Source organism: Thamnophis sirtalis, unplaced genomic scaffold (genome assembly GCF_051295495.1).
Source record: "Thamnophis sirtalis isolate CommonGarterSnake01/CBP01778 unplaced genomic scaffold, rThaSir2_p1.2 scaffold_15, whole genome shotgun sequence".
NCBI classification, from domain to species: Eukaryota; Metazoa; Chordata; class Lepidosauria; order Squamata; family Natricidae; genus Thamnophis; species Thamnophis sirtalis.
Window position 1 is genome coordinate 33,583,968 of NW_028261395.1, and position 13,624 is coordinate 33,597,591.

A 13,624-nucleotide genomic window follows, 5' to 3' on the forward strand; every position below is an offset into this window, starting at 1 on the left:
ATCTTGTGCAGTTTCCATAATTATATCTTGGCACCTGTTAAGAGCCATCTCTGGCAAAGGTCATCATGCTGGCATCTGATACACACACTGAACTTGAGCTAAATAAACAGAATTCTTCATAGAGAGAAACGTGGACGGTTAATAATGCAGGCTGGAATCTGAAAAATAGTTCAACAGTCATTTTTGCTGAGATGGCGGCTGTATAAATTTGGTAAATAAATAAGCAGTATACTAAACATAAGAGGACACTCCGTATCCTAATAGAGATAGCTACTTTTACAATATTTGTAAACTAGTTGCCACCTAGGGCCTTAAGGATCTCTGTTACATGCAAAACTCTGTGGCTTCTATTATATTTCTCTGAGTATTTGTAGGAGAAGAGCAGGCAGAACTGGGCGATGGAGTTTAGAGTCCTTGCATTGCCACGAGATCTAAGTGCAGCCCCCTTTGAATTCTGTTGATTCTTATCTAGCACCTATTTAGGGCTGATTGTTAATTGATCGGATTTTTGTGTCTTAGTGTTGTGGCCCGCCAGCGGCCAGCAGAGCTGGCAGCAGATTCGGAGTGTGAGGAGGTTGAGGAGGAAAATGGACCAGTCCTGGAGTCTGGGGAAGGCTCGGATGAGGGCTCTAAGTTGGAGGCGGGGGGGGGGGCAGTTATCAGCTGCCTTTGGGGTCAGTTATCAGCTGCCTTTGGGGTCAGACATCAATGAGGCAGAGGAACAGCTGGAGCCTGTTCCCAGGTTGCGCACGTGCAGAGTTGCCAGACAAAGGAAACAGCTAAGGAATAAGGGTCGACTTGGGAATAAGGTCACAGGTAGACGGTGAATGGCCACTCCCATAGCGAAAGGGGAGAGGTGTTTGTATGAGATCATTACTTCATTCCTGCATTCTTGCCAAGTATTGTGGCATCTGAAAGATATTGGCTTGGCCACTCTCTAAGCCTAATAAAGGTCAGAAATTGTGAGCGATCTTGAAAGACTGTGAGCCGGGACTTTGCTGGAGAGGAATTCGCTGTAAATTAAATAAAAGGGGTTTATCGGAATGAGGACTTGGCTTCGTGCTGCTGGGGAAGCCTAGGTCAGAACACTTAGTTTGCACAAATCTTCTATGCTGCAACTTTACGAATGATCCTGATTCTTTGTGCCTGACATTATTCCATAGGTTCACGTGCATGAAGGAATGGGGACGGTGGCTTTCCATGCTCCCCCCCTCTTTATTTGATATCTGATTAATAATTGTATAGGAGAGGTTCAGGAAACCTTAGGGTTGTAAGTAATATTAAGGAACTGAAAATATCCTGGAAGAAGACAGTGTGGTCCGTCTTAAGGCCACTCTCCTTCTCCCTCCCTCCCTCCCATCCATTTTATTTAGGCACCTACCCAACTTCAAACAGATTTGATCAGCACACAGTATAATAATAAAATCACAATACAAAACAAAAGAAGATAGTGTTCGGGTTGATCTACATAAAAGCACAGACCAAAAGGCATTCAGCAGGGGGCTCCAAATAGCATCCAAAAGTAAATCAGAGTCCAAAGCAAAGTATTGCTCAAAGTTCCAATTTATTAAGAGATCCATGTTGGCATATCTGGGAAAACTGAATCTGAAAGCTTCCCGGTTTTCCCCACCTAGTTGAAAATTCAAGATCTTGCCCCCACACCCACAAGTCCATCACATGGTTCAATGTTCCACTGCTATGCTGGCAGTTCCACCCTTCCAATTCCGGTCAGGTGCAGATGTGCAAAGACAAAGGATGACCTTGGTTTTCTAGAAAGAATTTTGTTATGGCTACATCGTATCTTACTCCGTACAATCCCCCTTCCCATTTTCCCACAATAGAAAATATATCGTAAATTAATAGAAAGTGTGGCAGGCCAACAATCCAAAATAAAAGATGGCTTGCACGCCTAACAACCGTCCTAAGTCAAGGCGTGGAAGACATCCATGTTTTCAAGGCTTTATGGAAAGCCAACAGAGTAGGAGTCCTATGGATATTAAGAGGACCAAGGGCAGGCACTGTGCAACAGGGAAGGTATGCTTCCAGTAGATGGCCCTGTTTTTATCAAAGGCATCCGGAGCATGCCAACTGCTGGCATGTATATGCTGGACATAAACAATGGTACGTAGGCAGTTCCTCAAATAGTCTGGACCCATTCCATGTAGGGCTTTGCAGATGATGATCAGTAATTTGGATTATGCCCTAAAGCATGGCGCTCCAGCCTTGGCAACTTTAAGACTTGTGGACTTCAATTCCCAGAATTCTGGGAATTCTGGGAATTGAAGTCTATGTCTTAGTCAAGATTGGAGACACCTGCCCTAAAGCACACTGAGAAGCTGTGCCACTTTGCAAACATTGATTGCTGTCACTGCCCGTGACATGGCAGTCACGACCAGTTGAAGATTCTGGATAGTTTTTAAGGGCAGCCCACGTAGAGCACATGGCCATCAGCTGCCTGGAGCATGGGTTTACTGCCTGAATTTCTCTATTCCTAAGGGGGGGGGTCATTTTTTTTATATTGGACAAACCAAAAAATTAATTTAGTAACCAGCTAGTGTGCTATGGGAACAGTGTGGATTTCATTGTTACCAGAGTGCCAGGAAAAGATAAGTTAAAGCAGTGTTTCTCAACCTTGGCAACTTGAAGATGACTGGACTTCAACTCCCAGAATTCCCCAGCCAGCATTCGCTGGCTGGGGAATTCTGGGAGTTGAAGTCCAGTCATCTTCAAGTTGCCAAGGTTGAGAAACACTGAGTTAAAGTTTAGGCGATTTTTTTTCATAATGTATTACTTTGAAAGCTGTAAAAAAAATGTCATGATCTGAACCTTTTTATTAACTTTTAATAAACCTTGATTCCATTCCTTCTGTCCGAATGCTTAAGTATAAGTAAGTATAAGTATAATCTTTATTGTCATTGTACTTAAATACAACAAAATTGGTTTTCAACTCACTGGTGCAAAATTATAGCAGAAACAAAAAAAGAAAGAAAAAGAAGAAAACTGGCATGTGCATGGAGTGATTGTGGTTGTATTTAAAAGTCTGACAGTCCAAGGATAGAAACGATCTTTAAACTTAGAAGAAGTTGGTCTCTGTTTTCAGCCCTTGAGAGATCTAACTAATTATTTTTAATTGTTTTGATATAGAGGGATTCCCCCCCTGAAGTTGCTTATTCCTTCTCTTGTATATGTTGTGTATCACAACATATGGGATTTGAAGTATAGGATTTTCTCTGTTTTCTGAGGGAAAAGCTATGTTAATCAGTTGAACAAAACAGGCAGGGATTACTTTGGCATTGATTTATCCTCAGTTTCTCTGTGCAAGTTACGTTGTTGTTCTGCTGGACCAGATAAGCTCCTAGAGTTCTCAAATAGTAGTTTTTTGATTAGATTTATAGAGTTGGAAGGGTCCTTGTAGGCCATCTAGTCCAACCTTACCACCCAAGCAGGAGACCCTACACCATTTCTGACAAATGGCAGTCCAGTCTCTTCCTGAAAGCTCCCAGTGATGAAGCTCCCACAACTTCTGAAGGCAACTTCTGTTCCGTGGTTGATTGCTCTCACTGTCAGAAAATTTATCCTTATTTCCAGGTTGAATCTCTCCTTAGTCTGTTCCCATCCATTATTCCTTATCCGGCCTTCAGGTGCTTTGGAAAATAGCTTGACCCCTTCCTCTCTGTGGCAGCCCCTCAAAAGTTTTATGACTGCTATCCTGTCTCCCCTAGTCCTTCTCTTCCCTAGACTAGACATACCTAGTTCCTGCAACTGTTCATCGTATGTCTTAGCCTCTAGCCCCCTAATCATCCTGGTTGTTCTTCTCTGCGCTCTTTCTAGAGTCTTAAAATCTTTTTTATAGTGTGGTGACCAAAACAGGATGCAGTATTCTAGGTGTGGTCTTACTATGGCTTTATAGAGTGGTATTAGTACCTCACTTGATCTTGATTGTATCCCTTTATTAATGCAATTTAGGATTGGATTGGTTTTTTTGGCTGCCACTGCACATTGCTAGCTCATATTTAGTTGGTTGTTCACTAAGGCTCCAAGATCCCTCTCACAGTTACTGCTATTAAGCCTGGTTTCACCCAATCTATATGTGTACTTTGGGGTTTTCTTGCCTAAGTGTAAGACTTTACATTTCTCTACATTGAATTTCATTTTGTTATATTGGCCCAGTGTTCAAATCTATCTAGATCCATCAGGATCTTGAGCCTGTCTTCTAAAGTGTTAGCTATTCCTGCCAGCTTAACCTCATCTGCAAATTTTATTTATTTATTCATTAGATTTTGTCCTGCCTTTATTACTTTGTAAGTAACTCAAGGTGGAAAAAAATGCACAATATTCCTTTGTCCTAATTTCCCCACAATAACCATCCTGTCAGGTGGGTTGGACTGAGAGTGATTGGACCAAAAGTCACCCAGCCAGTTTTCATGTCTAAAGCCTTAACCACTATACCCAACTGGCTTAAATACCATGCCAAAGGCTTTCATGCCTTTGTACAAGGAGAAATGCTGGTTAGCATGATGGGAGTGTTGCTGAAGGTGACACAGGCACAAGGTGAGCGAGACCTCACCTGTGAGCTGTGAATGTGGTTGTGTTGTGCTTTAAATGAAAGATTAATGTAACCCTTCTTGTTCCTTAGATACTCCAGGCGCCTGCACAAAACAATACGACGCTTAGTGCCCGATTCCGATGTGCGTTTCTTGCTCTCTGAGAGTGGCAGTGGGAAGGGGGCGGCCTTCGTGACTGCAGTAGCTTATCGGCTATCGGAGCAGCACCGGTTGATTGCAGAGACCCTGGCAGAATTCAAGCTCACCAACGAACAGCTGCTTCAGGTGAAGAAGCGGATGCGGATTGAGATGGAGGCCGGCCTCAAGAAGAAGTCACACGACCATGCCAAGGTCAAGATGCTGCCCACCTTTGTCCGCAGCACCCCTGATGGGACAGGTAGCTCTCTCATGACCTTTAGGGGAGACGGTTGATCTGATGCCCATTGGATATTTCAGAATACAGCCTCCATAAACCCCAACAAATATATGCCCATGGTCTGGAATTAGGGGAATGGAAATCAAAAAATGAAAAGAGCCCCAGAGGCAGAATGAAGATTTTAAAAAAAAATAAGGCTAGAACCCACCAATCAAAGATCTATTGGCTGACAATCCACAAATTCTGTAATTTTACTGAGATATTGATACACATACCTTGATATGCATGCTGGCTAGCTGGGGAATTCTGGAATAATCAGTGGAATGACTTGCCTCCAGAGGTTATGGGTGCTCCATCACTGGAGGTTTATGAGACCGGACAGCCATTTGTCCAGAATGGTATAGGTCAGGGTCTCTTGCTTGAGTAGGAGGTTGGACTAGAAGACCTTCAAGGTCCCTTCTCTGTTCTGTAATCTATTCTGTATCCCTTTCAATTTTAATGGAGCTGCTGTGCCACCTAGTGGCAAACCTTCATATCCTATGCACCTCAGTCAGCATTGCTCAGCAATCCAAATTTTGTTGGTGTGAGATGTCAATATTAAAATTCTATATGCCTCAACTTTCTGCATTTTCAATACATTTAGGCCAGTTCACCAATTGGGAAGATGCATGTTTGATTTTGTTATTTCAGAGCCATTAAATGTTTTCAAAATGCCTCTATATAGTCTAGGACTAAATGAAAAGGACTAGGGGAGACATAATAGCAATGTTTCACTATCTCAGGGGTTGCCACAAAGACGAGGGAGTCGAGCTATTCTCCAAAGCACCAGAAGGCAAGACAAGAAACAATAGATGGAAATTAATCAAGGAGAGAAGCAATCTGGAATTAAGGAGAAATTTCCTAACAGTGAGAACTATTAACTTCAGAAGTTGTAAGTGCTCCATCACTGGAGGCTTTTAAGAAGAGACTGGAGAGTCACTTGTCTGGAAGGGTCTTCTACTTGAGCAGTGGGTTGGGCTAGAAGACCTCCAAGGTCCCTTCCATCTCTGTTATTCTGTTATATTAACTAGCTGTATTAATAATTAATATTAATGAATAGTCCGGTGTCTATTCTTGAGAAGACTTGTATAGCGAAAAGCAAGTGTAGTGCAGTAATTTCCTCCTCCAGTGGCCAATCTGATGTCTATGGGATACTTAACCAGCAGGCTGCATCACCATCCCCAACCGAATTTAAGGGGTTTATTCCTAATGTTTAAAACTACTTTGTTTGCAGAGAATGGAGACTTCCTGGCTCTGGATCTCGGTGGGACAAATTTCCGTGTTTTGCTGGTGAAGATCCGAAGCGGTAAAAGGAGGATGGTGGAAATGCACAATAAAATATATTCAATCCCTGTAGAGGTTATGCAGGGGACCGGAGACGAGGTGAGCATCATGTGAAGAAAATAAGTTATGTTATTATTTGTCAAATGCAATTTTGAAAACAAGAGCCTCTATTTCATGACAGGAATTTCTTTCTCTTTTTTAGCTGTTTGATCACATTGTCACCTGCATTTCGGACTTCTTGGATTACATGGGAATAAAAGGAGCTCGCCTCCCGCTGGGCTTTACATTTTCTTTTCCCTGTAAACAGAACAGCCTAGATTGTGTAAGTGACTCTTGTTGTTTACAAACGAAAGTTTTCATTGCCTGCTGCTGAGGATCCATTTCCTTGAGCATTTTATGAATGGAAAAGCAGTATAGATCCATGAAGGTGAACCTATGGCATGCGTGCCAGAGGTAGCATGCAGAGCCCTCTCTGTGGGCACAGGCGCTATCACCAGATGCTCTTCTGGTTTCCAATGCGCGCCATCCTATTGATCTTCATGCGCCCTAGCGTGCCAGAAACCCAAAGACCAGCTGGCTGATGCCCATGCATGCACTGCTTAGCTAGTCATTGGGGTTTTGGTGCTTCGACATGCGCAAAAACCAGCTGGCCAGTGCAAAACCCAAAGATCAGCTGGTGGGTGGGTTTCAGGCAGTCCGGCATGCACACATGTGCTCACGTTCCGGTTTGGGCACTCGGTGCTGAAAAGGTTCGCCATCACTGGTATAGATTGAAAATGGTGGGAAATCCTGCCGTTGGTGGCTGAGCCACGAACATGGACTTGAAGCAAGAGTACCTTTGGCTTCTGATTACTGTATATTTAGGAATATAAGACACACCGGAGTATAAGACGTACCAAGATTTTGAAGGGGTAAATTAAAAAAAAAGTTGTTGTACTCTGCAGACCTCTCAAACTCTCTGCACCCCTCATTTTTTTGTGAAAAACGGGCATGCAGAGAGTTTGAGAGGCTTGCAAAATGCTCCTGGGAGGGGGGGGGGGCAAAAATGAGCAGAAAACGGGCCTGTTTTGTGCAAAAAGCAGGGCATGCATAGGCTTTGGGAGGCTTGTCTACAAGTGTCTGTTTTTTGCTCATTTTTGCCCTCCCCAGCCCCCAGGTGCACTTTGCAGGCCTCCCAAACCCTCTGCATGTCCATTTTTGTGAAGGGGTGGGGTTTCAGGAGGCCAAAAATGCTGTATTCAGTGTTTAAGACGCAGCTAGATTTTCACCCTCAGTTGCATTTTCCGAGAAACACGGTAGCATAGTTAACACTGAAGAGCAAATACTCTTTCATGAGATCTAGCTGAGGAAATGTAGATTAGTGTCTCCTTCTAACCCCAAGTAGCTCAGTCTAACATTCCACAGGTGTGGCATAGATGTCATGGACAGTCTTCTTAATGCCATCTTTCTCCAATCAAATGGCAACCAAACCAATTGCAACTACGAGGCAAAAGAAATTTTGGAAGTTGCAATCCCAATCTGTGTTGGGCATGCAATAATAAATGGCTATCGTATGTGTTCATTAGTTGTTTAGGTCCTGTGTTGCTTCTGGTGGCTATTTCAGATTTGTTCTCATACAACATGTTTCGAATCAAGCGTGAACTTCATTTATTTATTTTGTTTTTCAGGGTATCCTTTTGACTTGGACCAAGGGTTTTAAGGCTACTGACTGCGAAGGAGAGGATGTTGTTAATTTGCTAAGAGATGGAATTAAAAGAAGAGAGGTGAGTTATATATCGGTTTTTGGTTCAAGATGGAAGGATTGTGATAATTTTAAAATTAATATATTGTTGGTTGAATCACCGATGTATCGTCACATTCCCTACATTGGTTAAAATATAGTACATATTGGCCTATAAAGTGAATATGCAAAAAAAAAATTGCCGGTGAAACTAAGCAGGTAGATTTTAAAAGGCTTTTCCAGTCCTTGATGGAGAACTGGCCTTTGATGGTGATTTAATACATACCTGGGCTACCCAAAAATTTTGTAAGTGAGCTTCCTATTAAACTATTATTACTAACATTTTAGAATATATTGCTTTTGGGTAAATTCTATCAAAACAGTATAACCATGAGGCATATTAAATGGCAAAAGCTAGATGTAGGTCACAAGGAACTGGTTGAAGCTTTGTCTCTGCACATGTGTTGAATGTACAAAACATTTAAAAGGGGGGGGGAAGCTTCAGTTGCATGATCATGCCTTCCATCTTGATTTTTTTGACACATACACTCCCAATGCCCCATAAAATAATGGATTAAATTCCTCATTCCATTCATGAAGATTGGCCTTTTTCTATTAGAGACCCCAATATTAAGATCTATCCTAATTTGAATCAGATTGTAGCAGAGTGTAGTGTAGTGATTAAGACTCCCAGCCAGGAAACTGAGTTCTAGTCCCACCTTATGCTCACAGCCATTAGGCCACAGGTCAGTCACTCTTCCTCAGCCCTAGGAAGAAGGCAATTTCAAACCACTTTTGAAATCATTTGTTTATTTGTTTGTTTGTTTGTTCATTCATTCATATCCTACTTTTATTATTACAAATGACTCTGTTGTGGCCCGCCAGCAGAGCTGGCAGCAGATTCGGACAGTGAGGAAGTTGGAGAGGAACATGGGCCTGTCCTGGAGTCTGGGGAAGGCTCTGATGAGGGATCTGTGTTGTAGGCAGAGAGGGGGCCAGGGCCATCTGACAGTTATCAGCTGCCTTCGGAGTCAGACATCAGTGGGGCAGAAGAACAGCTAGAGCCTGTTCCCAATGTGAGCATGTGCAAAGCTGCCAGGAGAAGGGAACAGCTCAGGAACAAGGGCCGACACAGGAGTAAAGGCACAGGTGAACGATTAGTGGCCCCTCCCAGAGGAAATAAAAGAGGAGCGAAAGGGGAGTGGAGTTTGCAGGAAACAATTTGTTTGTTTAATTGGTTCGTGACTCTACGAGACTCCTTGCCATGTTTTGCAGATATCGGCCTGTCACCTCTCCAAGCCAGATAAGGTCTGTGACTGTAAATTCTCCCTCAAAAGACTTTGCTGGATGTGAATGAGCAGAATTCACAGTCAATTAATAAAAGTCTGGGGAAGGCGCTGATGAGTGCTCTGTGTTGGGGGCAGAGAGGGAGCCAGGGCCGTCCAACAGTTACCAACTGCCTTTGGAGTTGGAGATCAATGGGGCAGAAGAACAGCTGGAGCTTGTTCCCAATGTGCACAAGCGCAGAGCTGTCAGGAGAAGGGAACAGTTAAGGAACAAGAGCCGACTCGGCTGTAAAGGCACAGGTAGATGGTGAATGGCCCCTCCCATAGGGATAAAAGAGGAGTGAAAGGGGAGTGGGTTTTGCACGAGACAATTAGTTTGCTTAATTAGTGTGAAGATTTGTTTGTGACTCTCAGAGACTCCTTGCCAAGTATTTTCTTGTACAGCGTTGCATTAGATATTGGCCTGGCAGCTCTCCAAGCCTGATAAGGTCTGTGGTTGTAAAATCACCCTTGAAAGACTGTTTGCCGGGACTTGCTGGATATGAATGAGAGGAATTCACATTAGCCTAATAAAAAGGGATTTTGTTGGGACAAGGAGTCTGCTTCGTGATTTTGTGAAGCCTAAGTCAGAACAGTGTCGTGGCACTTTCCTGGAAGTCTTCTGGGACATTTCATCAACTTCCCAGTAGTCTCAAACCAGGTGCTAACCAGACCCGACCTAGCATGAGAGCTGGTTCTTGGACTCACCAGTAACCACGTTGAGCGTCTGTGGTTTGCTTCTTCTTCAGAAAAGACACACGTTTACTTCCTTTACATAGAAACTTAAAGAAAGACCATCCTCCGTATCCATTTTATATCTAGTCCTTGACTTACAATTGAGCCCAATTTTTCCATTGCTATGGTGAGACAGTTGTTAAGTGAGTTTTGCCCCACTTTGCAATCTTTGCAATCACAGTTATTAAGTGAATCGCTACAGTAGTTAAGTTAGTAACGTGTTTGTTACATGAATCTGGCTTCCCCATTGACTTTGCTGGTCAAATGATCGCAAAAGGGGATCACATGACCCCAGGGACACTGCGACGGTCATAATTGCATGTCATTTGCCAAGCGCATGAATTTTGATCAGGTGTGTGAACATGGGGATCCTACCATGGCCATATATGTGAAAAACGGTCATCAGTCTCTTTTTTTCACTTGTAACTTGGAATAGTCACCAGATGAATGGTTGTAACTCAAGGACTGCCTGTATGTGGGTTTCTTAGTTGAAAGGATCCCTTGCTGGAAGACTAACTCCTAAATAAACCTTTGTAATATGGACTCATCTTTTATTCCCTTAAGCATTAGCTGTTTTATTCTAGGCTGCTACCAGAAGACAGGCCTAGTTTTTTCCACACCATTCAAGTCAGCTCACATTTAACATTTCTATATGACATTTCCTCAACCAAGCATTGTCAGGTTGAAGAGGAAGGTGCTGGGTTGTTATGTGGCTGTATTTGTAATTAGTATCAAGAACGTTTCATTGCTACCCGTTAAAAGAAAACCCTCTTTTTCTGATCATTAGGATGTTGGTAAAAAAAAAGCAGGGAACAGATAATAAATGCTGGGTTGACTTTTTTTTTTTTTTTTTGGCAAATAAAATAATGGTGTTATCATGCTGTCTCTTTCAAGGAATTTGAACTGGATGTTGTGGCTGTTGTGAATGATACAGTTGGAACGATGATGACTTGTGCCTATGAAGATCCAAATTGTGAAATAGGACTCATTGTGGGTATGTCCGAGACTTGCTTTAAATTTTGCTGAGGAACTTAATGGTATTTATACAACAGATCCTGTTTTCAACCATAGCACTTGCAATAGCATTTCGACTTGTATATCGCTTTCCAGTGCTTTCCAGCCCTCTCTATAAGCGGTTTACATAGTCAGCATATTGCCTCCAACAGTCTGGGTCCTCATTTTACCCACCTCGGAAGGATGGAAGGCTGAGTCAATAGCAACAGCAATAGCACTTAAGACTTATATACCGCTTCATAGTGATTTTACAGCCCTCTCTAAGCAGTTTACAGTCAGCCTATTGCCCCCAACAATCTGGGTCCTCATTTTACCCACCTTGGAAGGATGGAAGGCTGAGTCAACCTTGAGCCTGGTGAGATTCGAACTTGCAGTCAGCAGAAGTAGCCTGCAGTACTGCACTCTAATCACTGCGCCACCGCGGCTCATCAACCATGGCAAACCTTTTTTATTTTAATAATTCCACTTTATATTCTAACTCAGGGATGTCAAACTCAATTTCATTGAGGGCTGCATCAGGGTTGTGTTTGACCTTGGGGGCCCCGATGGTGTGCGTGGCCACCTTGACATCACTTGTGTCGGGGGGCACTTGTGATGGCCTGAGCGCTCTGCCAGCAAAAACAGACTCCCGAGCTCCGTTTTCAACTACAACAGCCTCCTGCAACCCTCTGTCAGCAAAAATGGAGTTCAGGAGGGCCGTGCGCGAGCTCCGTTTTCACTGGCAGAGGCACCACAGGCCGGTCCTTTGCTGTTTCCAGGGCGGCCTTACAGGCCACATCTAAGCAGCCTGCAGGCCGGATCTGGTCCTCGGGCCTTGAGTTTGACACCCCTGTTCTAAGAGATCTGCCAGTTACATTTCTCAAATCAGAAGCTTTTCTAGAAGCAGTTATATGCTTTCCAGTCTTTAGTATCAATTCCCCAAGAAAGTGGGATTTCCCCCTCATCTGTGAATTCAGAAAGCAGGTAAGAGTAGATATTGACAAGGCCCACATTCAGCTATGCTGGGTTGAAGCTGTTTGACTTGGTTTCTCATCGAACCAAAGCATTTCCCTCTTCTCCTTGCCCTTCCTATCCACTTTTATTCCTCCCTTTCTATTTCCCTTCCTTTCCAATTGCTGCTACCCCTTTTCTTGACCACACTGCATTCCATTTAATTTTTTTTAGTTGTTGTTTGTGTTGGAAGGCAACATGTGTGCTGTATAATAAAAGAGGGGCTTGTGTGTATGAGAGAGAATGGTAGTCTTTGACAAGACCACATTCGGGATCGTAATTTCAGTTAAAAGGCAATGAAGTCTCAAGACCTTTCATTTTGGCTCTTATCAATGTAAAATAGTGACCCAAAATCAAGAACAAACAGATGGGAATTGCCAGAGATACGAGAGGCTGGGAAAAACCTTGCTTAAAAATTTAGAAACCCACTGACTTGGGCAAAAAAAGAAAAGAACAAAAAGTTATTGTAAGATTTTAAGATTATCACAAGAGCTCAGCTCTTTTTAAAATCCTTCTTGAAAAAAAATACTTTACCTGAATTTGGTAAGCTGTATGGACATAACAAAGAACAGTCCCGTTATAGGGGGAATTGATCTGCAATTCGATCTTTGTCAGATCCCCAACCTGGGGCTCCCCTGAGGTGTAGAAAGTGAAGCTATTTGAATTTTAGGCAAGAAGATGGTTAAATCTCCCATTTTCCTTTTTAATTGCCTGAACCACTTCAACTGCTAATTCTTTTCTCACGATTGAATTTTTCAGAATACAGATTTAGCAAGTGACCTAAATAGCAAATACCGGGTAGAATATAATAACTTGTGGAGTATGGGTAGGTCTTAATTATATTTTGTAAAAGCTAAAGTCTCTTGTCGGGGATGTTGAAATCAATTAACAAAACAATCCACAAATCGATGCCCCCCCTTTTTTAAAAAATTTTTTATTTTCAAAACAAACACAACACATAAAATCTTTCTTCTTTACATACTGTAGAAAGTGTATCAGTTGGTTACAAAAGGTTTTTGTGCATCTCTTCCACAGTCATCAAACATAATTCATATTAACTCAAGTATTTTAACTCAAATGTTTATACATGTTACCCTTATACCTCCATTTATATTTGACTATAATTATTTAAACATCCTTCATTATAAAATATACCGAAATTTAATACATAACCACATACTGGCATTTCATTTAATATTTCTAAAATCCTCCAACAACACTGAATCCTTATGTCCTATTCTAGTTAAAAATCCATAATATTTAATAACACTTTTCTAATCCTCCTTTCCAAATCGCTGTTGGCAATTTCCATCTAGTTTTCTTATATTATACATATACATATACATATACATATACATATACATATACATATACATATACATATACATATACATATACATATACATATACATATACATATACATATACATATACATATATATATATATATATATATATATATATATATATATATATATTGTCATCATTATCCCTCCTTTATTTGACTATATCCTGTATCATAACATTTTCCCCCTAATAATCAAAACTTAATTGTATCTAACAATTCTTTTTTATTAACTTTTATATATAATCCAAA

General features: G+C 41.9%; 1 protein-coding gene across 1 annotated transcript in view; it reads left to right on the plus strand.

The window, feature by feature from the left end:
• The window catches only part of HK1 (hexokinase 1), a 55,004-nt gene that overhangs the window by 30,721 nt on the left and 10,659 nt on the right, over positions 1-13,624 (plus strand). Inside the window, exons 10-14 of the mRNA XM_014070052.2 lie at positions 4,637-4,941; positions 6,194-6,342; positions 6,446-6,565; positions 7,911-8,006; positions 10,918-11,017. Of these exons, the coding sequence (XP_013925527.2) occupies positions 4,637-4,941; positions 6,194-6,342; positions 6,446-6,565; positions 7,911-8,006; positions 10,918-11,017 (770 nt within the window). The remainder of the gene's footprint in view (positions 1-4,636; positions 4,942-6,193; positions 6,343-6,445; positions 6,566-7,910; positions 8,007-10,917; positions 11,018-13,624) is intronic.